The sequence below is a fragment of the Fistularia commersonii genome, chromosome 12, assembly GCF_037954325.1.
Source record: "Fistularia commersonii isolate RoL2024-O1a breed Wild chromosome 12, RoL_Fcom_v1.0, whole genome shotgun sequence".
NCBI lineage: Eukaryota > Metazoa > Chordata > Actinopteri > Syngnathiformes > Fistulariidae > Fistularia > Fistularia commersonii.
This window is the reverse complement of record NC_141295.1, coordinates 2158296-2185484: the sequence shown is the minus strand read 5'-3', so window position 1 is coordinate 2185484 and position 27189 is coordinate 2158296. Positions and strand designations below refer to the sequence as shown.

The 27189-nt window shown below is 37.2% G+C and overlaps 1 protein-coding gene across 2 annotated transcripts; it reads right to left on the bottom strand.

Moving 5' to 3' along the window:
* Positions 1 to 2696: 2696 nt before the first annotated feature.
* LOC147228108 (ubiquitin carboxyl-terminal hydrolase 53-like) lies at positions 2697 to 23918 on the bottom strand. Of its 2 annotated transcripts, XM_086156327.1 has the most exons (17): positions 23673 to 23918; positions 21905 to 22060; positions 20241 to 20401; positions 20008 to 20100; positions 19801 to 19935; positions 18609 to 18722; positions 17416 to 17498; positions 15357 to 15462; positions 13248 to 13394; positions 10627 to 10776; positions 10385 to 10553; positions 8398 to 8523; positions 7197 to 7920; positions 7043 to 7104; positions 4276 to 4348; positions 3450 to 4195; positions 2697 to 3363 (listed from the first exon to the last, which is right to left on the bottom strand). In XM_086156327.1, exons 2-17 carry the CDS (start codon positions 21987 to 21989, stop codon positions 3287 to 3289), a joined length of 3051 nt encoding a protein of 1016 aa, XP_086012453.1. In that variant the 5' UTR covers positions 21990 to 22060; positions 23673 to 23918; the 3' UTR covers positions 2697 to 3286. The 2 variants fall into 2 exon arrangements, with proteins under 2 accessions (XP_086012453.1, XP_086012452.1); XM_086156326.1 differs by having other exon boundaries at positions 19801 to 20100; positions 23673 to 23917.
* Positions 23919 to 27189: the final 3271 nt, after the last annotated feature.

The window sequence follows — 27189 nt, the reverse complement described above, 5'->3', positions numbered from 1 at the left end:
TACGCAATGAACACAAAGGACTCGGCTTTACAGTGATACCAATAATTCAACTTTTATTCAACAATAAATAAAAATAAATATATATTATCTACAAAAATATAAAGTGCAGACAGATTGTACATGTCGTTTTTTTTTTTTTTTTTTTTTTTTTTTTTTTAATCGATATCCGCCGAAGCACCGACGACTCGGCGGTAAAATGGATCACGGAGGCGGTCCGGTGGGGTCACAAGGGGTCACGGGGGGTCCGACGAAAACACGCAAGGCCACGTCGACCGGGGAGTTTTCGGAAAGCGATTTTGATAAACCCCCCCCGCAGATCGGAGATCGGCTGCGACGCCGAAAACCCCGAGTCGACCGCGGGCCCCCCTCATCCCGACTTATAGGGAACTCGAAAAAACAAAAAAGAAATTATCTCACAGGACTCGCACACGGACATGCACGATTATAACCCTATTTTAGCACGAAAACAAATCCAACCATTCCCGCTGTTTGTTATTTGGTGGAATACGCACGTTTGTTTTGAACACGTACAAGTTTTTTTTTTTTTTTTTGGTTGTACCTTTACGATTCTTAAAGGGATTCGGAATCAATATCCACAAACGAGCCGATTCAGAATCAATATCCCGGCCCACGCAAATACTACTGTGCACAGATGGGGTTAGACGGATACGCCACTTTGGGTGCTTCATATTTAAAAGTTTTTCACGATAACCCTCCCCCTTTTCCGTGCATCTCTCAAAATTTCAAGGCACTCTTGATAATAGAAATGAAGACACGAGGATAAAGTACGATAAAAAAAACCTCTGTAACAAAAAAAAAAAAAAAAAAAAAAAATTATTGACATAAAAAGACATCAGGTACAAAAATGGGAGAAATACAACCGAATTGGGACCAATTGTAATGATTATATAATAAACTAGAAAAAAAAATGAAAAAATTCGCAGTTGTGATATAATTCGGTTGATGCGCTTTTCCGAATACGATCGTTTTGCCATTCCAAGGGATTCGCTTTCGACACGTCCGGCCGCTTTCAAAGGCGGTCCTTATCTCATACGCGATAACACATATTTTATAACGGTAATTGAATTGTGACTTTTTTTGTTTAGTCTTAAAACGGCATTGATAAGACAAAAAAAAAAAAAAAAAAAAAATTGACCTTGAGGGTGAAATGGAACGACTCACGAAGAAACATACGAAAAGTCATGCACGGTCAAAACAGTAAAAAGTACTTTATAAATAATGAATATTTAGGAAAATAGTGTCGAAGAAAGAACGAAAGAAAAAAAAGAAAAATGACACGTTTGTGATATTTAAAACAGTTTCCTTCTTCCTGGGAATGTGGAATTTCAAAGAATAAAAAGCCATAAAACGCTCGAAAGTAACGCTAAATTCATTTTCAAAGTGATGCATAGTATTTCTCGGACAGTCTGCGAATTTTGCAGTGACCCGTTTCCATATTTGCCTTTTTTTTTTTTTTAAATTTCATATATGAAATATATGAAATCATATCATATATGAAAAATTCCATTTAATTCATATTTGATTTTTTTTTTTTTTTTGTATTTACATCAGATGCATAACCAGACGTTTTTGCATAACGCCCCCCCCCTTACCCAAACGAGAACATTCAGGTGCTTAAAAAATAAAAATAAAATAAATCCAGTATTGTATTACAGTTAGGTAAAAGTAGATATTTCTCGCACCCACAGTCCAGTATTTCATGCTCATGCTTATGCTGTATAACCAGCGAGTAAGACTTTATAAAGGCCACATGCAGGTTTCAAAACATTTCCCTAATAAAGAGTGCTCGTGTTGTACGGTGGATAGTATTATCGGTAATTTTCAATCATAATAATTATATTAATATCGATAATAATGACGTCAAATAGGCATATCAAATCAACTGGCGTGTTTTTTTTTTTTCTTTTTTTTTTACCTGCACACATAGACTTGCAAAAAGTCTGTCGACTCTCAGAGGAAGACTGAAAAAATACAGTTGTGTGTGTTACTGTGTGTTCCAAAACAGGATTACAAAAAACAAACCCCCGGCACGATTAGAAGGTAGAAAGTATAAATTTGCATGATCGTATAAAAACGTCAGTTCCGCTTGCGTGCACAATTTCTTTATGAGCGAAATGTTTTGTTATTAAAAGTGGCGAGATATCTGTGTTTTGATGTTTAGAAATTATGTCAGATTTTTTTACAGCCCTCCATCACTCATTAACACATAATTGCCGTAAAGATCCGATAGGGGTCGAAAAAGGAGAACGATAAGGGTTTGAACAAATTAGTTACTGAATAAGCCAAAGTGTTGCAATGTTTTTTTTTTTTTTGTCCCGGTTACCCAAGCCAATAATATACGCAAAAAAAAAAACAACAAAAAAAACAAATGTAAAGGAAATGTGCGAGGTATAAAAGCAGGGTTAGAAAAAGGCCGCACTGAGAACGTCTCAGCGCGACATACGGTATAATTATCCAGCCTTATAACTGCGTAATAATTATGGCCTTTTTCGGGGCACGATGACGCGATATATAATTTCAAGGGGAAAATATCGTCCAAATGACATGTCGTGGATCGCAGTGATGAAGACGACGGAAAAGTCCTCAACCAAAGTTGTGATTCTAGGAGAACATTTTCATGCGGAAATGCTGTAGAACCCTGTTATTACCCCTATGGGGGGTCCCTGAAAAATCGATTTTTTTTTTTTTTTTAAATCTGAAATTTACACTGCTTTTCAGTGACCGGCGATCGAAAGCTTATTTTTTAAATTTTTTTTAAATGTATTTATTTATTTTAACCTCTGGCATTTTACTGCTAGGCTGTGTACCATTTAAGGATATTCAGTGTAAAAAGAAAGAGAAAAAAAAAGTTGGACGAATTGTACAGTTTGTAACTGCACTGATATTAAACCTCATTATGAGCGCAAAAAAAAAAAAAAAAAAATTCTCTTTCGCTGACGATGCAAGTTTCATATCCCCTAAAAAAGTCAAAAAATTTCGCCGCGTGAAATAAAATCAGAAAATGAATCCAAGTGAGCGAAAAGAAAAATCCCCCCTCCGAAAAAAAAACCTTTGTGCAAAATCAAACCTGTGGATCCGCGGGTGAAATCCTCTCGCTGCAATAAGGCGGGACGTCGGAAGACGTTTTTAGCGTCATCCATTTCTCCCGTAGTTTCTCCTTTTTTTTTTTTTTTTCTTTCGTGAAAATCTTGCGTGACCTTCGGTCTCCCCTTCGTATCTCTCTACTTTTTGGCGTCTCGGACGTCTCCGCGAAGAAACGGCGGGTTCATAAAAACCCGTGCTCGTCCAGTCCCTTGGCCGTCACCGGGTTCCACTTAGCGGCGGATTTATTGCTATTATTGCCTGCGGAGAGAAGACGTTTTTTTTTTGTTTTGTTTTTTTAAATCAAGCGACAGAAAGAGGAGTCGGAAAATCGTGAAAAAGCTTACTTGTTTCGGGTCTCGTTTTTGGCACGTCTTGCACGTCGGCGGCGAGCGCGCGGGCGGTATCTCTTCGCTCGCTCGCGACCGCCGTCCGCGGCAGGGTGACCGAAAGCACCAGAGGCCTCTGGTTGTGATATTTGAGACGGTACGTCTCCGTCATGCAGTTGTCCACGTTGAAATACGTCGTCAGGGAAACCTCCTGGGGCAACGCCGCTTGATCCCCTCCTCGGCATCCCTCGCTGTCGCACGACGACGACGGCGTGCTCCTCTCCGGGTCCGACCCCGACTTGGAGCTGGCGTCGGAAAAAGCCCGGAGGCCGGAAATCTCCGGTTTCCTGTGCGGGCTGACGTAAGACGAGGCGGAAAGCCGCGGTTCTTGAAGCGTCCTCGGGCGGAAACCGGCGTGGCTCGTCTCGCCGGCGTGAGGGGCGACCCACAGGTGAGGCGACCCCGCCGGAGGCTGGGTGTCGATTCGTTCCGGCGAATCGGACGCCGCCGCCGCCGCGTCGCCGTCGCCGGGGCGATACGCCGATACGTCTCTTTCCTCCGGCTCGGAAAGAGCCAGATCGTCGGAGCTGTTCCATTCCGAGCTGCTGGTTTTGGAAATGTGCCTCAGGGCTGTACTTTCCCCGGCGTGCCCTCTGCAGATTTTCTGCTCCTGAGAGTCGCTCTGCTTGTTTTCCGAACCCGCGGCGTCCCTCTCTGAAGATACCGCCTTCCTGGAAGTACTCGACGCGTATTTCGATTTCCGTCTGTGAGAGACAAGCGTCGCGATAATTGAATATCACGGATATCGCGGAAAATCGGAGCGATCGGATTCGAAGGAAGCTACCTTGCGCTCGGGCTGCTCTTTAGATGCGAAACCTGGTCGTGGTTCTTTCCCTGAGGTTTGAGTTGATGTTTTCCTGTAAAATGGCAAATAAATAGAAAAAAAAGAATTGTTATTACATCACCACCAAAGTAATGTGTGATCGACGTATTATTTTCATTGTCCATACGGCTTATCCTGTACTAAAGGTTGCAGGATAAGCCGTATGAGATGATATAAAGCGCACAATAAACATTTGGTGAGGGGAAAAGACCGGATATTTTTTGAACCATTAACATTAAATGACAAATTAAATGACAAGTCGACAATTTTCATCGCAATTATCATTCTTTTCAACACAGAACGCAAATCTTAAGTTTTTACTCTGTCTGTCATATTTGAATATCACATAAAATGAGGAAAAGTCCATCTGGAAAAACATTAAACATATATAGGTTCATTTGAAACATTACATTTTATTCACTATTAAATGCTCACTTTGAACTTCTAAATTCAAAACATGTGAACGGGAAAATAAGTGATATTAACGGTGAACTGTGATATTATTCAGCGGTACAAAGCACTCTTTCTGTCATATTTGAATACCACATAAAATGAGGAAAAGTCCATCTGGAAAAATATTAAACATATATAGGTTCATTTGAAATATTACATTTTATTCACAATTAAATGCTCACTTTGAACTTCTAAATTGATATTGTTGAACTGTGATATTATTCGAAAGTACAAAGCGCCATACGAATCCTTGTATTTCTCCTTATCGAAAAGGGGAAATGCAGTGTTTTTTCATTATTTCTATTTTAGACTCCGATCAAAAATGCAAAATAGGAAAATGGGCTCGATTTTGATATCGATTTTGTTATCGATTTTTATGACAGAGGCTGCGGGCCGGTGGAAATTTGACCACGGGCCGCATTTGGCCCGCGGGCCGGACTTTGGACATGCCTGCATTAAGCTATAAAGTGCACAAAGATTTTACTAGTATTGAGCTGTATTTAGAAATATAAAGACATGCAATCGTGATATTAGCATGCGAAAAGTCGCCCGCTTATTCACAAGAGCGGCAACAATTCGCAAACTTATTCACATGTCATATAAACATTCAAAAATTTCTAAATTTATTCACATGTCAAATAGAGACATGCAACAATTCGCAAACTTATTCACATGTCATATAAACATGCAACAATTTATAAATTTATTCACATGTCAAATAGAGACATGCAAAAATTCGCAAACTTATTCACATGTCATATAAACATGCAAAAATTTCTAAATTTATTCACATGTCAAATGGAGACATGCAACAATTCGCAAACTTATTCACATGTCATATAAACATGCAACAATTTATAAATTTATTCACATGTCAAATAGAGACATGCAAAAATTCGCAAACTTATTCACGTCATATAAACATGCAAAAATTTATAAATTTATTCACATGTCAAATAGAGACATGCAACAATTCGCAAACTTATTCACATGTCATAAAAACATGCAACAATTTATAAATTTATTCACATGTCAAATAGAGACATGCAACAATTCACTCACTCATTCACACTCAATGCATTTGAATACAGATTTTGATTGGTTGCCTGGGATTAATAAGCGGAAATACTTTTCTTTGAATACCATTGATCACAATGCTTTTTTTTTGATAATGGATTAAGCCCATTAAAAAGCACACACACACACACACACACACACACACACACACACAAAGAACTTTTGCTCTGACCACTAGGTGACAGTAGTGGGGTTTTAATCCCACTGGCCTTCCTTGCAGATGAGGAATCTGCAAAGTCAATTCTTTCTCAAATCTAGATGTTTTTTTTTTTTTTTTTTACCGTTGCAAAAAATAAAAAAATTGCAGAATATTGCAGCGGTGCACTCACTGCAGGGGAGAGAATATAAATTTGCCACAATGCCGGTAGTCTTGTCCAGCTGTGCTATTTGAACGAGCTTTGTGGGATTATCATCAGATTAATGTCTATGCAGGGCTGACAGGGGGAAGAGGTTAAAGAAGACGGTCCAGGCTTAGACGTCGACCCCGGACGGGAATCGATTTCTACTCCCTTTCGTGGCCACGTGATCGGAAAAGAAGAATTCATGTTGATGCCCTGAGAACGCGGCGTACCAAAAAAAAAAAAAAAAAAAAAACAGGTAAAATCACGCCAAAAAAAGGTTTAATTCACAGATAAATCGATGTGACGCAACTAAACAGCTTCCAGATGTTAAATGTGAAAAATAAATTAAAATTTTCCGATTAAAATGTGACTAAGCACTTACTCTTATAGATGTAATAGTTATTTGGTTTATTAATAAATAAAATAAAACAAACAAACAAACAAACAAACAAACAAATAAATGAATGAATGAATGAATGAATGAATGAATGAGTAAATAAATAAATAAATAAATAAATAAATAAATAAATAAATAAATAAATAAAATAAAATAAAATAAAATAAAATAAAATACAATAAAATAAAATACAATAAAATAAAATAAATAAATAAATAAATAAATAAATAAACAAACAAACAAATAAATAAATTAATAAATAAAAAATAAAATCACTGCTAATTCCTGTTTTCTCACATCTCCACCTTTACTATGACATATATTTGATATTGGGTTGAAACATTTTTTTTTTTGTAATCTTATATTCGTTATCCATACGACAATTTATTGATAAAAAGAAAGATTTATCTGCTTCTGATCGGTTGTATTGGAAGAGGGTCTCGTGCATTTTGGGACGTACCATTATGTAGGGGTGAAGACGCCGCACCGGATCTGGAATCGTCTCCCTTCTGGTGCTGCTGGCTGGAAGAGACCAATAAAACGGACTTTATCGCGCTATCTATCGGTATGTTTGGACGTTTTCCAAAGTTAGCATGTTTTCAGACACGGCTCACCTTTGCACCTGCGCATCCGTCGGCGTCCTCTGCTCTTTCGCGGAAAATCCGTCGACGCCGGGGGAGTCGGGATTGGTCGAGCCGCTGCTGAGCCTGTCGCTGCTCTCGTAGCCCGACTCGGTTCTTTGGATGGTCCAGGTGTCGCTGCGCAGAAGAGTCTTGGGGCCTCCCTTCAGCCTGGCTCCCCTGTGCTGGTTGGCCCGGCTTTCCGACTCCACCGAGCTGTGGCTCTCGGTCTCGTGCCGCTGCTCGTCCTCGTAGATCGTCATCAAGCACTTCTGCTTCCGGTCGTCCCGGCTCCGCGAGTGCTCCCATTCGCGACTCGGTTCGGCGTACGCCCTTTCCTGAGGTGACGGCTGGCCGTGCCGGAGGCCGTCGTGTTGCTGTTGGCGACGCTGCTCCAGCTCGTTCAGCACAGTGTCCACATTCAGCGCCTCGCGAACGGGCCTCCAGGTGGATTTGGGTTTGCACCGGCTTCCTCCGACCCCGCTTTTCTCCCACTGACTTTGGCTGTTATCCTGATCGTAGCAACCCGGGGACGCGTTGTTCCTCTTGCCGTGCCCTCCGCACTGGGTGGACGACGACGATTGTCCGCGGGGCTCCTGAGGTCCTCTGGTTGAGTGATTTACCGACTTCTCGCTCCTGGCATGGCTTTTTGATTTTGGATCCGTGGGATACTTGGGTCCGTTCTCCGGAGGGGACGACGATCTCCCGTGGGTGACGTCTGAAAAGAAACCAGGAAGAGATTACATCTGCATTTCTTTGTTTTGGCCTCCTTGCGTATCCTTTTGTGAGGTTCGTGGCTGGTGAGGCAGGAGAATTGTGTGCCTCCCTTAGTAGCGCAAGAAATGAGTAACACACATACAGTTGTGGACAAATTGGAAATGTAGTTCATCTAGCAAAACATTTTAATAACAACATACAGAGAAACAGAAATCCTGCCTAAGTGCAGAGCATGCTGGCAATCTACAGTGAGGCTCGACAGTCCACTGCCTCACCGCACGTCTCAGTATGTGAAGGGTAAATGCGAAAATAAAAAAAATGATCAAAAAAAAACATGTAAACATCTAACAATACAGTGCAAATCACTGATAAATATAACCATAATATTTCATTTTCCTTTTTTTTTTCTTTCCGAGATTGCCACGTGAGGCACAGCCTCTCCTGCCTCCCCTGATTGCACGTCACTGCTTTGTACCACCTTTGTGTTGAGAAAGGTCAGATCGGCGATGTCCTCTGTCCTTTTTCGACGTTTCGCCGGGCCTCTGCAGATTCTCCATGAACGATTCCTGGAATTTCTTCTGCGGACTGCCAACCGTGCTTTTCACTGAGGGGGACAAAATAAAAAACAAAATGGCGGGCGAATGAGCACGGTTGTTGTTCCTCTATGAAAACTACCATTTTATCACATCCGCTGCTAGCATGTAGCCGTTTGTGCTAACGCTATTTTTTTTAGCATGAGATCATTTGTTCGGTTTGAAATTCAGTTTAAAAAAAAAGATCAGAGAATGCAAACAATTACTTCACATATCATTCACACAGAAATAAATATCACAATGGTAAATGTGATATCGGTAAATGTCAAAGCTCTCTGATGTCTTGTTTACCGACTCTTTTTCTTTAACGTGTCTTTAACACGCCAATCAAACCGCTTGGATGCTTTCTTGACCGCCCGACAGACATGTTTTGCTCCGCTCTTTGACTTTCTGATTCACCGCAGACGAGAAATACTACCATAAACGGATAAAACGTTATTATAGCCGGACGATGAAAATAGAAGAGGGGAATAAACGCGTACACTGTTTTGCAGGTCCGCGTGGTTGCAGGATGTTATAACATCAGTGCTTAAGCAGTGAATAAGCTGCAGTATTATGGATTTCCAGATTTGTTCGTGTAGCCTAATGCCATGATTTGAGAGGTTTCGGATATAAAATGATGCTAAATTCAGATGAAACACACTTAGCACGTCCGCGGTAATTAACGCATCGGCGAGATGCGGGAGCGACACGCACGCGAGACGGGGAACTGGGAAAAACAGAAAAAAATGAAAAATAAAATACAAAATATTAAAAAATAAATTCAAAAATATTCTATATCGTTTAAAAGCGGTATCATAAAAGCAGTAGATGAGATGAAATGAAGCAAATTTAAAAAGTGACGTTGTATTTCACATAAAAAAAAAAAAAATGAATTACTTACACTTTATCTCAAAATAACAAGACTCCAGTCCCATGCCAGTGAGCGTTTGTGAGGAAAACAATATCAACATCGCCGAAAAATGCAAATAGCTAAGTAATCGTAGGCAAACATCTTTAGCGTCTGGGGCGGGAGCGAGAACTGTGCAGCGTGAGCGCGCCCGGCCACAGGAGCAGGGATTAGCGAGGAAGGCGTGGGTGGTAATCTGCATGCAACAGAGGCATCATCCTCATGTCAAGTTCAAACCGGCACACAGGGCAGGGCAATCTCTTCACATCGCTCGCCGAATCCCAAAGCTGACCGTAATTTGTAGAGTGCCGTCTTTAGTCGGACATCCGGTGACATTTTACGCTCTGGAACGCACCGATTGTTTCGTAAAATTACATTGAAATTGTATGAGACATAATTTGAATTCATTCGGTAACAGAAATGTCAATATCGGTGCATGTTTATGTTTTGGTGGCAAATAACTACTGGTACCGAATAATGAACACTTGATGAGAATAAAAATCCAATGTGAATTAAATCCATAAAAAAAAAAACAAAAAAAAAACATAAAAAAATGAACTCATTAATTATGCAACAACTTTGCTATTTCAGGTGAGCATTGAGGGATTAATAATTGTTTATTAATGAACACGGATTAATCAGGCGATTAATCACACTGATTAATCACATGATTAATTATACGATTAATCACACATTAATCCCTTTAATTTCAGAGCATTGCATTCATAAGTTGTGACTGATTACATTTTCAGCATCACCGGTTGTCATTAATACCCTATAAATAATATTATTTAACAATGATTAGAATAAACATCCCTTGAAGCGCCAGAAACGGTTCTGCAGAGCTTTCAATTAAATTAGCCAGCCATCAATAATTCAGAAATAATCGGCATGTGAACATGTGATTTTTTTTTTAAAAATTTAAAAAAAAAAATTTTTTTTTTAAATTTTTAAAATTTTCCTTTCAGGTCCAAAAATCTCACCTGCGGCATCGCCGTTCACCTGGGCTTTGTAACGGGGACACATGGTGGTCTGTCTGGGCGCGTCTTCGTTGGACACCGGCGTCCCCTCGGGATTGGTGTAAAACAAAAGAAGCGGTTGAAAGTGACCCCTGATGCATTTAGAAGCCACGTCTTTCCACTTGGATCCGATCTAAGGGGCCGGGGGAGAGAAAGCCGGTGAACTTTTCAGCGGCTTTCGGGGATTATTAGGCGGTTGTCCTTACCTCTTTTACAGTTGCATCATCAAAAAACATCCATTTTGAAGACTTGGTGTGGTAGGCAAAGGCTGAGTAATGTTTACTGGAAAAGCAGATCATCCCCACCAGATGAAGCTCACTCCGCTTAGCGTTTTCATCGGTGACACGGTTAAAGAGCTGAAAGAGAGCAAACTCATAGGAATCGGAATGGCGGGGCGTTTAATCAAATCCTAGGAGGAATTAAACAACAACCGTATTGTTTATTTATTCTACTGTGATACTTTTATTCACAGTATACCAGGGGTGGACGATTATTTTTTTTATTTTATTTTTTCAATTTTTATGCGCCGGCCAACTAGGTATCGGGAAAATTGAACAAAATGAAAATTGAAATGTAAATATTTACATTTTTTGCCTTTTTTTTTCAACTGTAAAAAGCATTAATGATCATATGAATGTAGCGACATTATTTTTTTTATGTCATTATCCATACAAAATTAAACAAAAGGAAAAAATAAGGATTTTCTCTATCCAAAATTGATTGAAAATATTTATCAAAATATTCAAAGAAAATCAGGAGTACAAAATCTTTCTGAGATCAAAACTGATTTTTGGAGTAGCATTAATGTAAATTAGAAAAATTACTCCAAATGTTTTCAAAATTCGAAGACCTAAATATTTATGGTTTGTAAAATATTCATTTATCTATTAATTTTTAATTATTTCTTCACAATGAGCAATTATGTGTATTATATTTGTTCTAATATTTTGCAAAACAGACATGTAGGACAAACTTGCATGGCAGAGAAACCTTCCAGATCATATCACAAAAAACATTCATGCAATTTTTCTCCCTCTTAATTTAATTTAATTTAATTTAATTTAATTTAATTTAATTTAATTTAATTTGATGCTATTTTATTTAATTTTATAAGTAAATAAAAAAGCAAAGCAGGCCGGATGGGCCGTAAAATGCAGTAGATCATTGTTTATGTTCCAGAACCAGCGGCAAAGTGGTGACCATATTTTTTTATCTTATTATTTACTTTTTTTGAAGCTTTATGACCCTCCCAACACTCTTATTTTCCTTTCCTTTTTACTCTTATAAACACTTCCTTTACCGGGGCTGGCAAACTTTTTGATTCGCGGGCCGAAATGGCGAAATGGAAGGAGACGTGAACTAATATTTAACTAATATAAATGAATGACATGGAAAGAACAGAATAGAAGAATATGTAAATTCCAATGGACATTTTTTCCAGTGTGTCAGCGTCCGGAGGTAGTTTTGTTGTGGTGTTTGCAGATCGAACGATACACTTGTGCCGTCCTCCTGACGTTTACAAACATGGCTAATTGCTAATTTGAAGGCCAGCGCAAAATCTGTGATAACATTCTCCAGAGTTTTTGGATTAGCCGTCAATTTCCGAGCCGTTCTTGCATAGTTAGCACGCTTCGTGGCAAAGTGTCGGCTGATATTGCATTCTATGACAACCCAATAAATGAGATTAACATTAAAATTTCAAGTTGGGCGGGCTGGATTAAAAAGCCCAATGGGCTGTATATGGCCCGTGGGCCGTAGTTTGCCCATGCTGATGATGCTACGATGGCTGAGCCAATCAGAAGCCAGGATAGAGACAAAAGCCGAATGCATTGAAAAAAATTGAATGCATGCTGATGATGCTATGATGGCTCAGCCAATCAGAGCCACCCTGGAAAATGCTTGTTTTACCATGAAAAAAAATTGAATTGCATGCTGATGATGCTGCGGTGGCTGAGCCAATCAGAGTCCAGGATAGAGAAAAAACTGGATGCATTGAAAAAAATTGAATGCATGCTAATGATGCTATGGTGGCTGAGCCAATCAGAAGCCAGGATAGACACAAAAGCTGAATGCATCGAAAAAAATGTAATGCATGCTGATGATGCTGCAATGGCTGAGCCAATCAGAGCCCAGGATAGAGAAAAAAACCGAATGCATGCTGATGATGCTACGGTTGCTGAGCCAATCAGAGTCCAGGATAGAGAAAAAACTGGATGCATTGAAAAAAATTGAATGCATGCTAATGATGCTATGGTGGCTGAGCCAATCAGAAGCCAGGATAGAGACAAAAGCTGAATGCATCGAAAAAAATGTAATGCATGCTGATGATGCTGCAATGGCTGAGCCAATCAGAGCCCAGGATAGAGAAAAAAACTGAATGCATGCTGATGATGCTACGGTTGCTGAGCCAATCAGAGCCACCCTAGAAAATGCTCGTTTTACCATAAAAAGAATTGAAATGGATACTGATGACGCTGCGGTGGCTGAGCCAGTCAGAGTCCAGGATAGAGAAAAAAAAACGAATGTATTGAAAAAAATTGAATGCATGCTAATGATGCTTCGGTGGCCGAGCCAATCAGAGCCCAGGATAGAGAACACCATGCTGCGGTTGGTCGCCACCCTAGAAAATGCTTGTTTTACCATAAAAAAATTGAAATAATAAATAAATCAACGCCGAGAAAAACGTGTAATATTATATAAATTAGACTGCACCCTCTCATTCCCGCGTCTTATGAAACAATTCAACATTCACCGCGGTTCTAGATCAGTATAGATCACAGTAGTTTGGGAAAAAGCAAATTATAAATTTTGCATTTTCTGCATTTACCCCACACAAGTTCAAGCGCGGGCCCAGCGACCGGATCACGTCGTCCGTCAGGTCCGACTGCTCGGCATCCCAGACGAAGCCAATGGTAACGATTTCCGGACAGTTCATGAGAACGCGGCGGATCTTGATACTCTGACCGCAGTCGCTCTGCAGATATGGACGAGATGTGGGTCAATAATACCGTGATAACTATTAAAATGTGATAAATTTCAGTCAGAAAAACTCCGAATAAATTCAAAATAAATGTATGTAGCTATAATGTGTGTGTGTGTGTGTGTGTGTGTGTGTGTATACTGCTCAAAAACAATAAAGGGAGCACTAAAATAACACAGATTTGAATGAATGGAATATTTTTATGAAGTATTTTTTCGCAAATAACAAAAAAATGATTGATGGAAATCAAAAGTAGGTCTGGATTTGGAGTCACGCTCAAAATTAACGTGGAAAAACAGTCAATAAATCAGTGTTGCTTTGATTTCAGACAAATGTGATTGACTTGGAGTTGCATTGTGTTGTTTAAGTGTTACCCTTTATTTTTTGGAGCAGTATATTTATATATTTATATATGTATATATAATTTAGCCTTGTGTTGCACTTGTGTAGCTTGATACAGAATACAGAAATACAATATCAGGGCATTTTAATGAGCATTTAGAGCAGAAACTAGTTTCCCACCAAACTATTTTCTTTGAATATTTTAGTAAATATTTTCAGTTTAATATTGAATTTAGAAACTCCTTTTGTATGGATGATTTCATACAAAATAATGTCATTTGAAGTTGAAATAAAATGCCATAAAATGTAAGTATTTAGATTTCAATTTTCTTTTAATTCAATTTCCATGATACTTAGTTGGAAAAAATTGATTAAGAAATGTCAAAATAATTGCCCTGTTGAGACGCATTTTGTAATAACAGTGCACTTTGTAATAAACGTCCAAAACGTAATAACCTTTTCATTTCATTTTATAATAAAGCCGCATTTTGTAATAAATTTTGCCGCATTATGTAATAAGTTATTACATATTGAGAAGATTATTACAAAATGCACTTGCAACTTTTTTTATTCTCTAGGAAATGTAATAACATGGTGCATTGTGTAATAACAATTCTAAAGCATAGTTTATTTGTTTGTTAATTGTATTTTATTTTATTTTAAAGTATTAGTAAAAGCTAGGCCTATTATTAGTATCACTGTATTAGCCTAGTAGCTGTACTTAGCAATTACTATCAGTACACTATTCAAAGGTTGCATTAACAGAGAATATTCTATAAATTCCATGTTATTACATTTTTATTACATATTACAAAATGAAATGAAAAAGTTATTACATTTTGGATGTTTATTACAAAATGCACCGTTATTACAAAATGCGGCTCAACATGCCCAGCCCTGATTTAGAGTTTTGAGCGTAATTATTACTTATTAAAAAAAAAAGACAGCTTAAATAAACACCTGCATTGCACTTCTTGTCAAGCGTATTTTAAAACCCAGAATATTCAGTTCCAACGGCAGTAATTTGGTTTTGAGATAAGATTAAATTGTTGTGTAACAGTTTTTGGCTCTAATTACTATTTACCAGTCTTAAAATCTTGAACATAGTGAGATAACCTTATTATGGGTTGTTTTTTAGGGGAATTGACAACAATAATAATAATAATAAGAAAAACAGCAGTTATTTTTATCTTTATTTTTAATCATTTATATTAAGGTGTATTGCAAACTTGAGCAAAGTTCAAAAGGGTTTGAAGGAATTTTTCCAGCTACACTTTGATTTGCAGGATGAAGAGGAGCAGCAGCAGCAAATACAAAAAATAAATAAAAATAAAAATAAATAAATAAAAAAAATAAATAAAAAAAAATTAAAAAATTAAAAAATTTAAAAATTAAAAAATTAAAAAAAAAATTGGTTAAGCCCTTACTACTATTTATATCTACTCATCTGGCGCCATCTCCCCCTTTCAAGGCAGTGCGACGGGAGAAAAATAAACTTAAAAAAAATAAAAAAATTAAAGAAATGGACTTACTGGTCAAAGCATAAAAATAATGCCCGTAATTAATATAATTTTATAGAAACTCAAGCACAAGTTTATTTATTTTGTCACACACCGGGCAGCTTCGCAGGTCACCCGTGTTGTTTGCCGCCTGCAGCAACTCTCCGAACATGTCCGACCTCAGACGCTCGTTCTTCCCCAACATGCGATCGACCTGTTGGCTGTGCAAAAACACAAACGCTGTAAGTTTCAGAAAGACCGTCCGCAGATATATAAATATAAATTGGTATATTTAAAACACTGCGGCAGCTGATTCTGCAAGTTTGTTGTGTGATGTCGATACAAATATATTACAGCATTTCTCTAACGTGCAATAGTTAATATCCATGGAACATTATATGATAACATCAACTTGTAGCAAAAAAAAAATCATCAGGAGAATCAAATATTTCTGATTTTTGGTGTAGCATTAGTGTAAATTAGAATTGAAATCTAAATATTGACATTTTTTGGAGTAATTTTTGGAGCATTAGTAATCATATAAATGTAGCGATATTATTTCAGTTGTAATCGTCCATACAAAATTAAACATAGGGAAAAAATAAGGAGTTTCTAAATTCAAAATTGATTTAAAGTATTTATCAAAATATTCAAAGAAAATCAGGAGTAGAAAATCTCTCTGAGATCAAAACAGATTTTTGAAGTAGCATTAGTGTAAATTAGAAAATTTACTCCAGATGTTTTCCAAAATGTAAAGACCTAAATATTTATGGTTTGTAAAACATATAAATATACATATTTATTTATTCCTTGTTTTATTTTTTTCACGATGAGCAATTATGTGTACTATATTTGTTCTACTATAACAATAATACAGGCATGTGGGACAAACTTGCATGGCAGAGAAACTAACCAGATCGTATACAAAAAAAAATTATGCAGTTTTTCTCCCTCTTAATTTAATTTAATTTAATTTAATTTAATTTAATTTAATTTAATTTTATTTTATTTTATATGTATTTATTGCCCCAAGCATGATAATGGTCTTTGCCCAGTGTGTGATTCTAATGACAAGATAGACATACAAAACCTGCAATATTATGGAATATTTTATAATTATAATGTACTAAAAAGTGTAAAATGCAGCGATTGAATTAAAAGTTACTTGTGAAGTATTCTGACGTATTCTCAATAGTTTTTATTACCGCTGTGTTCCATTTTTAGGGCGACAATAGAAATTATGAAATCAATTCTTCTCATGGTGATATAAATTCATTTTCATATCATTTCACATCATATTCATATCAATCATAAAGGACAGAAAAAAATATCCTTCAGCTCACAAATGAAATCATCATAAAGTGTTCTGTATCATCTAAACAGCGATCTAAAAACAACTGCATCATAAAGTGGAATTGTTGAATAAATACACACTCTGTCATGACAATAGAATAACGCCATAGTAAGTCATTGGCTTACAAACAGACATGCTGTTAAAATTCAGATTAGGAGAAATATTTCAATTTCTTTTTATTTTGAAGACGGTCAATGCAGACAAAATTAACTGCTGGTTGCTTTTGGACCCTTCAAAAATATCAAAGTATGGAACAAACAGGTAAACAGGTAAATTATAAAAATCTTTATATGTCATGAACTGTTCCTCTAAAAATTACATGATGAATTGATACTAAAAATGAATATTTTAAAAGAATTGATGAAATTACAACCTAAAAATATTGCTGAGTTAAAAGAGAAAATCTTGTCACTGTGAGAAAATTTGCCACTAGAATTATTAGAAAATTGAATATTAGCATGTATAAGAGGAGGTATAATGTTTACAAGGCTAATGGTGGCCATTCTGGATATTAAATTAATCTTTTTAATTTTGCCAGTTTTGTTTTTTTTTGGTATCGTTCTTGTGTTTTTAATAAAAATAAAAGAAAAGATAATTTTAACAATGCCACAAGACGTTTTTCCATCAAAAAAATTTCGAAGCAAAAAATATATTGCAAAGCTATGAAAACACACAAAAAAAAAAGGGTTAGAAAGCGAGAAAACACCAATATTTAGCTTTCGTTTTTTTTTTTTGCCGCAGCTGCAAAAACAGGAGGGAACATCAATACCGACTTAATCGATCGATTGATTGTTTTTAAATACTGATAAGACGTACTCACCATAAAGCTGTAGTGGAGACGTAATGTACAAATTCGGAAAAGGGGTGAGGATCTGAAGACGCGCCGCAGCAGCGACAAACAAACTGCAAAAAAAAAAGGGAATAAATGTCATTTTCTGACAAAATCGGCGACGTCTCCTTTCGCTTCTGATAACAACGTTACATAACTATAATACAGTCTTCAACGGCGTATGTAAATTAATTTAAAGATACACAAAGTGAAGTAACAATCCTGAGTTTTTTCTTCAAGCAAGACCCCCTTTGTTTTTTAATAAGGAGACTCATAAATAATGCATTTAGCCCTTATAGCATCAGTGACAAATGCATAACCCGTAATGGAATTATGTAACGTTTTGAATTACGTAATGTTTTTTTACGACTCCAGCGCGCTTGTAAGGACGTTTTAAAAAAGTAATGATACAGATGAGGGATACGTGCAACTTCAAAAATTCCCTCCTATTGCTGAGAAATATAATTATTATAATTATTCTACTTCATTTAAATGTAATTTTGAACACTAATACTTATATATGAAATTTAAAAAGAAATGTATGAGTGTGTTTACTCACCTGCTACAAAAACGTAATAGAGTTACCCATATTGATATATTATATTATATTATATTATATTATATTATATTATGTTATTGTGCTTTGAACAAAGTGTGATTGGGAGTTATATTATGATACACACTTTATAGTTTTATTTGTATTTCTTATTCTCCCTCCTTTTTTTCTGTTTATACAGTTTCCTACTATTATTTACTATTGTTATGTTTTACTTGAAACTCTGGCACAACAATTTCCGTCAGGATAAATAAAGTTGTTCTTATTCTTATTCTTATATTTATTCTTATTCTTATTCTTATTCTTATTGTTATAACTACTTGGAATTTAACTTCAAAAGCTAGTATTGCACTGAAACTACATATCTTAAAATTCTAAAAATATTCTAAAAATAGAGATAAATGACAGTAATTCTGCATGCACTTTATACTTTCATGTATATTGTGCACGTCACCATTACTGTGCATTTCATTATTATATAATTTTGTTAATTTCAAGTCACCATGGGATCGACAGAAACATTTTCATCTGTATGTCTGGTACCTTCGGAGAAATTGATGACAAAGTTGATTTTGACTTTAAATAAGTTGATATAAGTTTAAATAAGCCGCGTTCAGTGTAAATGTACCTGCTCATACAGCATCATTGCAAACTTCTGATGGGTGATGCAGGATTTGGACGAACACGCGTCGGTTGCGGCGTCCGACACTATGTGCAAATGAATCCTCTCCAAAATGTTCTCCTAAGGTAAAAAGGGTAAAAAAAAAAAAACATATAGAATCGCAACCATCATAATGTAATAATGAATAACACTGCATACCTGCAAATTACCTATATTCATTGAAAAACACAAACATGCCTGAAATTTAAATTATTGCAGGATTTATGTCACAGTAACTGGTTTAACACAAAATGCAAACTGACGAATTAAAAAATAATTTTGTTTAATATATATATATATATATATATATATATGTATATTTTGTAATTTTGTACATATATATATATGTACAAAATTAACTTATTAACTAACTATATATATATATATATATATTATTTTGTACATATATATATGTAAAAAACTAACTAATTAACTAACTTATATATATGTATATATATATTGACAAATATATATATATGTACACATATATATATGCGCACACACACCCATATATACATATACAAATATATATGTATCAAATATATTAAAATTCAATATTAATATTAATAAATATATTATTGTATAATATATATATGTATATATACATATATACATATATATAATATAATATATTATATTATATTATATTATATATTATACAATTTGAAATAATTAAAATGATTTTTAAAATAATCTAGAATTTGGAATTCTAGATTCCAAGCCACCGTGTGATGCTGCTCATGTTTTTTTTTTTTTACTTCACATCTGCAGAACCTGTAGCCTAGCAACCAGTCTGATCCACCTAGTTCTACTTTCATTTACACCGCAGATCCTCGCCGACCCGGCCCGCCCACACGTTTACATTTCTTAAGGTTTTTTTTTTTCAACACGTCGGGGTAAACCGAAGTCGGACATATCTGAGGGCGTTTTTGTAAATAAACAACAAAAAAAAAAAAGCTAAAAAACAAAGGATTTTGATTTCACGTTGCAGGAAAATCAACGGTACCAAATTTACTGACTTTTTCAAACAATACAAGAACATTTCCCAGCTGACCTTGTGTCTCCTAAAACTCGTACTTTAAGAAAAAATTGAATCGCTGGAGCTTTTCTTTCAATTCCTAGTTTGATGGGAGAAGCAAAACCAAGGGTTTCAACGTACGAAGCACTCGGCGGCGTCGTCCATCAGGCCGACTTGAAAGCGCTGCTCGTCTTTAAAAGTTTCCGCCAGCGCGTTGCGGAGGCTGTCCGAAGGGAGGACGCGCTCCCGACTCTGCTGAAACTGTCCGAATATACTCTGAAAACAAAAAACCAGACGTCCGTTACAGACGATTCTTCGACGATGTCGCTTAAACTGAAACTGACAAACCTTTAATGCGCAGAAAATGCAGGAGTCGCCGAGGCAAAAGTGTCCCGAGAGCTGCCTCAGACTTCTCCTGAAGATGTCCAGCTGCCAAAGCACCTGACACAGGTGTAATTACACGCTTATGACACAAATCATCAAAAAAAAAAAAAAAAAAAAAAAAAAAAAAAAAAACAGCTCACGTTTCCGTGCCGAGTTCAAGTCGAGAAACGGACGGGTACGATTTTTAATCTCCTTACCTGGACGGCGCTGTTCAGGAAGCAGCTGTTCTGTCCGGGCTCGTTCAGCAGGCCCTTGGTGAGCGCCAGCGACAACATGCTGCCGGGCTGGTAGGATTTTTTCAGACCTCCTCCGGGTTTTTTGAACATCTTCACCCATGCCATGGAGTTAGAGGCGGCAGCTGATGACGAAGGAACGTGTACGAACACTTGATTTATCAGCATGTTATTCATGATATGAACGTTATTACTATGCTAACAGCGTTCATAATCAAGCCATCTTGCATAATTCAAATAATGTACTAAATTCACAAATTAACTTGACTAAAATATCCAATTAGCTAAAATAAATTAACTCAATTAACTAAAATTAATAACCGCATAGGTTATTGAATATAGTGAATGAATTCACCTATAGTGTGTTCTTTTTTATTCTAATTAACTAAATGAACAAATTAACTTAAAAAAATTAACTCATTAATTGAAATCAATAACCGCAAAGGTTATTGAACATAGTGAATATATTCCCCTATAGTATGTTTTTTTATTTCATTTTAATTGACTAGAGTAAATTAACCAATTAACTAAACTAAACTAAATAAATTAACTAATTAACTTAGCTAAATTAAGTAATAAATTAATAACCGCATAGTATATTTAATATAGTAAATATATTCACCTATAGTATGCTTTATTTTATTTGATTTAGATTTTAATTAACTCAAACAATTAACTAAACTGAATTAACTATATTAACTTAACTAAATTAACTAATTAATTAAAATTAATAACCGCATAGGTTATTGAATATAGTGAATACATTCACCTATGTTGTGTTTTATTTTATTAACTAAATTAACAAATTAACTTAACAAAATTAACTTATTAATGGGAATTAATAATCGCAAAGGTTATTGACCATAGTGAATATATTCACCAATAATGTGTTTTTTTATTTCATTTTAATTGACTAGAGTAAATTAATCAATTAACTAAACTAAACTAAATTAAATAAAATAACTTATTAACTTAACTAAAATAACTCTTAAATTAATAACCACATAGTATATTTAATATAGTGAATATATTCACCTATAGTAAGCTTTATTTGATTTGATTTTTATTTTAATTAACTCAAACAATTAACTAAACTGAATTAACTATAGTAACTTAACCAAATTAACTAATTAATCAAAATTAATAACTGCATAGGTTATTGAATTTTGTGAATATGTTCACCTATAGTGTGTTTTATTCTGTGGTCGCAAAGTGAAATGATTATTATTACTTTGAATATATCTGGTAATTCAAGCCATTCTGGCTTAAATCAACACCGAGGCACTTTTATGGAATTCAATTTGTCTCGATTCTCCGACCAGTTCTCTTTACGCCTTCGCGATCTCTCATGAGTTACGGCCGGAAAAAAAAAAAAAAACGAAACCTTTCAAATATCGGACATTTCATCGATCGCCTTTCGTCAACATAAAACACAGCGTGCGGGCGGTTCTTTTTTTTTTTTTTTTTACGTGATTATATTACACGGCACGGGGGGGGGGGGGGGGGGATCTATAGAAGCATAATAAGCAGACCCTCCCGGATGAAAGTTCATCTCGGACTCAGTTTTCATTACATCACTAATCCAAATGACTGATTTGGTCGGATGCCAGGTAAATCATATTATCTACCTTCTCCCGACTGAGAGGGGGACTTGCTGCAGCTGGACATGCCGGGAGGTGGGAGATGGTGCGGTGATCTGGCCGTCGGCTCCATCCATTTCACCCCCTCGCACCTCCAGAGCGCTTAAGACGGGAAGCAGGATCGGCGGCTGCAGATGCGGGACACTGGAAAAAAAAAAAAAAAAAAAAACGGGACTTGAAATGTAAATACGCTTTTAAAATAACGCAAATATCCCCTGAGAAGTCCCTCAATAGAGAGACGTAAAATATACTGCTCAAAAAAATAAACACTTGAACAACACAATGTAACTCCAAGTCAATCACACTTGTGTGAAATCATAGTGTCCACTCAGGAAGCGACACAGATTCATTTTGACTTGTTTTAAGGACATTACATCAAAGTTGGATCAGCCTGGAGTTTGTTTTTACACTTTAATTTGGAGTGTGATTCCTAATCCAGACCTCCATGGGTTGATACAATTGATTTCCATTGATTGTTTTTGTGTGATTTTGTTGTCAGCACATTCAACTGTGTAAAGAGCAAAGTATTTCATAAGAATATTTCATTCATTTAGATCTAGGATGTGCTTTTTTTTAAGTGTTCCCTTTATTTTTTTGAGCAGTGTAGTTTATACATAATTCATTAAATTGTCACTTTTGAAAATGAGTCAGTAGATTATATCCATTTGAAAAGATTATTTGAAATGCAAAGTTGCAAATGATTTCCGATGTTGTCAACACTGTTTTTACCATTAGTTTATAATACAGTTAATATAGTTAACTTTAGTTTTTAATATTGTTCCTATAGTTATATAGGATATGACCGATTCTTGTTTGTAATATAAACATATATTCTTCCAAAACTGAATTGGAGTACATCTCGGTCACACCAATACCAGCAGCCTCTGAAATCAGAGGATGTTTGCACAGGGAGGGAGAAGACGGTATCACAAATTAAAACTTAAAATTAATCGCGATTAATTTACATTAAATTTCATCCTGATTAAAATTGGAGTCTCTGATTCCACAGTCGCTTTTCATTATTTATCCGAGACCGAACCCAGACCCCCCCCTCCGTGGAAAAGCTTTAAAAATTTGCTCAGTGACTTGTTGTTTTTGTTTTTTTTTTTGGGGGGGGGGGGTTGATGTTTATTTGTTTTGTTTAACTGTAGCGGATTATATAATAAAATCCCTGTGGTTTAGTTTTTTCGTGCAAATATATGCAGAAGTGCAACCAAAATAGAGATTACTGATTTGAGGATGACAATATATCAACCAGTCGAATATATGTATTTTCTAAAATTAGTACTTCAAACACTGAAACAGATACCTGAGTCTGCATCAGTTGAATTTCAAACTTTGAAAGGCATTTATTTTACGTAACGAGCTCAAATTATTACAGACGGCTTCTCATACGTCCCAACATCGTACCTATTTTTTAACAAAGCACGAGACTGTCATGACGTAACGGCGTAATAACAGAGTAATAACAGTGTAATAGTAGTGTAATAACACTGTCATAACACACGGTGCCCACATGTGTTTGTGCACTAACCTCTCTGCGTCCATGTGATGCCGTCGCGGGGCCTTGTAAGGTCCGATATAAGCGCCCGCCGTTCGCGACGGGATTTTGCGAGCACCGTGGATTTTTTTTTTTTTTTTCCGCGTCGGACGCAAACGCGGGAGAGACACGGCAGAGACTCGCCGGTTCTATAAATACGACGCAACTTGCAAGGCGACGCTTCGGGGAAGCAAACGAAGCGGTGCGGGAACTCACCTCGAAAGCGGTGCGGGAACCCGGAACGCCTCCCGGAGCGGGAACCGCACCGATCCCGGCCCGCCGCCGCCGCCGCCGCCGCCGCGAAACGCAGGCTACGGATGACTGCGGAGAAGACGCGCATGTAACGCACTATCTGTCATAGTGCAGCATTCCGGATCTCTCCAACACACACACACACACACAAACCAAGCGGGATCTGCGGTGTTTAATCCCCGATACAAAAAAAAAAAAAAAAAAAAAAACTCCCTTTCTGCTGGTTTCTCAGATTTTTTGGGGGATTTTGTTTTTTTTTAAATGCAAAATCCAGGCCGGTGATGGTCGCAGCCACCAGCGTCCGAGGAGGATTAGTGATGTTTCGAGACTTGCGAGGTCAAACTCCGCCCCTAGTGTAGCCTCGGGTGCACTGCCGCCGTGCACGACAGAGCTGTGTGTGTGTGTGTGTGTGTGTGTGTGTGTGTGTGCAGGCGGAAGGTCAGATTTCCAACTTGTCATGATGATGATGAGAGGAGACATCACATGACCGCGCTGGTTTCATAATCGTGCAGAAATGTGGGGAGGGGTGGTGGAGGGTAAACCTCTTCCGCTGCAAAGATACCAGGTAGCAGGAGGGCGACTTCAACTCAAACTGGTAAATATGTTTTTTTTTTTTTTTTCCCTCCCGCCCTGGTGAGGAGGGGTAGATACACTGCTCAAAAAAATAAGCACAGGATTTTATTTTATAATCCGCTACAGTTAAAACAAAACAAATAAACCCCCCCCCCCCTTATATCGCGGACCCTACAAGGCCCCGCGACGGCATCACATGGACGCAGAGAGGTTAGTGCACAAACACATGTGGGCACCGTGTGTTATGACAGTGTTATTACACTACTATTACACTGTTATTACACTGTTATTACACCGTTACGTCATGACAGTCTCGTGCTTTGTTAAAAAATAGGTACGATGTTGGGACGTATGAGAAGCCGTCTGTAATAATTTGAGCTCGTTACGTAAAGTAAATGCCTTTCAAAGTTTGAAATTCAACTGATGCAGACTCAGGTCATCTGTTTCAATGTTTGAAGTACTAATTTTAGAAAATACATATATTCGACTGGTTGATATATTGTCATCCTCAAATCAGTAATCTCTATTTTGGTTGCACTTCTGCATATATTTGCACAAAAAAACTAAACCACAGGGATTTTATTTTATAATACGCTACAGTTAAACAAAACAAATAAACATCCACCCCCCCCCCCCCAAAAAAAAACAAACAAAACAAAACATAAACATCAAGTCACTGAGCAAATTTTTAAAGCTTTTCCACAGGGGGGGTCTGGGTTCGGTCTAGGATAAATAATGAAAGGCGACTGTGGAATCAGAGACTCCAATTTTAATCAGGGTGAAATTTAATGTGAATTAATCGCGATTAATTTTAAGTTTTAATTTGTGATACCGTCTTCTCCCCCCCTGTGCAAACATCCTCTGATTTCGGAAGCTGCTGGTATTGGTGTGACCGAGATGTACTCCAATTCAGTTTTGGAAGAATATATGTTTATATTACAAACAAGAATCTGTCATATCCTATATAACTATAGGAACAATATTAAAAACTAAAGTTAACTATATTAACTATATTATAAACTAAACTAACATTTCAAAAAATCTTTTCAAATGGATATAATCTACTGACTCATTTTCAAAAGTGACAATTTAATGAATTATGTATAAACTACACTGCTCAAAAAAATAAAGGGAACACTTAAAAAAACACATCCTAGATCTAAATGAATGAAATATTCTTATGAAATACTTTGCTCTTTACACAGTTGAATGTGCTGACAACAAAATCACACAAAAATGATCCAATGGAAATCAATTGTATCAACCCATGGAGGTCTGGATTAGGAATCACACTCAAAATTAAAGTGTAAAAACAAACTCCAGGCGGATCCAACTTTGATGTAATGTCCTTAAAACAAGTCAAAATGAATCTGTGTTGCTTCCTGAGTGGACACTATGATTTCACACAAGTGTGATTGACTTGGAGTTACATTGTGTTGTTCAAGTGTTCCCTTTATTTTTTTGAGCAGTATATAAATCTTGCAGTGTTGGTAAAAAAGGGTGTTGGACGACTAGAAGAGGCCGACGGTTCGAACGGGGTCGGCTGAACGGCTGCACGATTGGAGGAAATCTTTGGAAAACGCGGCTCGGGTTTTTCCGAATCCCAGTTTTTGGGGTTCACCCGGTCGAAATCGGGGACGCTTATACAGACAAACGAGGATTCGCGCTCTCATTGGGTTATTTGGGAGACTTGTGGAGAACCGCTGACCTCCCTGCTATGAGCAGCTCAGATTATTTTAATACTAATATTTAGAAGAAATATTTTAGTGAGTCAAACTGGGTGCAGCCTACTGTTCCTTACAGTGAAAAGCATATTTGTGTCTGATATGCTATTCCAGTATATATGCATATATATATAAGTCCTGATATTCTTCTTCTTCTTCTTTCGGCTTTTCCCGTTAGGGGTCGCCACAGCGAGTCAACTTTCTCCATCTAACCCTATTCTCTGTATCTTCCTCTCTGACACCAACTACCCTCATATCCTCTCTCACTACGTCCATAAATCTTCTCTTTGGTCTTCCTCGAGACCTCTTGCCTGGCAGCTCCAATTCCAGCATCCGTCTACCAATATATTCACTATCTCTTCTCTGTACATGACCGAACCATCTCAGTCTGGCTTCTCTGACCTTCTCTCCAAAACATCGAACATGTGCCGTCCCTCTGATAGACTCATTCTTGATCCTATCCATCCTGGTCACTCCCAAAGAGAACCTCAACATCTTCATCTCTGCAACCTCTAGTTCTGTCTGCTGTCTTTTGGTCATTGGAACAGTTTCTAGTCCAAACATCATCGCTGGTCTCACCACTGTCTTGTACACCTTTCCTTTTATTCTGGCCGATAGTCTTCTATCACATAGTACCCCTGACACTTTTCTCCACCCATTCCAACCTGCTTGGACCCGTCTCTTCACCTCTTTTCCGCACTCTCCGTTGCTCTGGACTGTTGACCCTAAGTACCTGAAATCCTCCAGCTTCTTGATGTCCACTCCCTGTAGCCTCACCGCTCCACCCGAGTTCTTCTCGTTCACACACATATATTCTGTCTTGCTGCGACTAACTTTCATTCCTCTCCTTTCCAGAGCATACCTCCACCTCTCTAGATTTTCCTCTACCTGTTGTCTGCTCTCACTACAGATCACAATGTCATCCGCAAACATCATGGTCCATGGGGATTCCTGTCTAACCTCATCTGTCAGCCTATCCATCACCATTGCGAACAAGAAGGGGCTCAGAGCTGATCCCTGATGGAGTCCCATCTCCACCTTGAACTTCTCTGTTACCCCTACAGCACACCGTACCAGTGTCTCACAGCTAGCATACATGTCCTGCACCAGTCTAACATACTTCTCTGCCACTCCAGACTTCCTCATACAATACCAGAGCTCCTCTCTTGGCACCCTGTCATATG

What these genes read in the sequence shown, in the direction of transcription:
- LOC147228108 (XM_086156326.1), bottom strand. Translation starts at nt 21,989, where the DNA reads ATGGAGCCGACGGCCAGATCACCGCACCATCTCCCACCTCCCGGCATG. An exon ending in CAATGATGCTGTATGAGCAG is followed by an intron (nt 17,499 to 18,608) that starts GTACATTTACAC and finishes TTTTTTTTGCAG; the next exon opens with TTTGTTTGTCGCTGCTGCGG. An exon ending in TGACCTTTCTCAACACAAAG is followed by an intron (nt 7,921 to 8,397) that starts GTGGTACAAAGC and finishes GTTTCTTTTCAG; the next exon opens with ACGTCACCCACGGGAGATCG.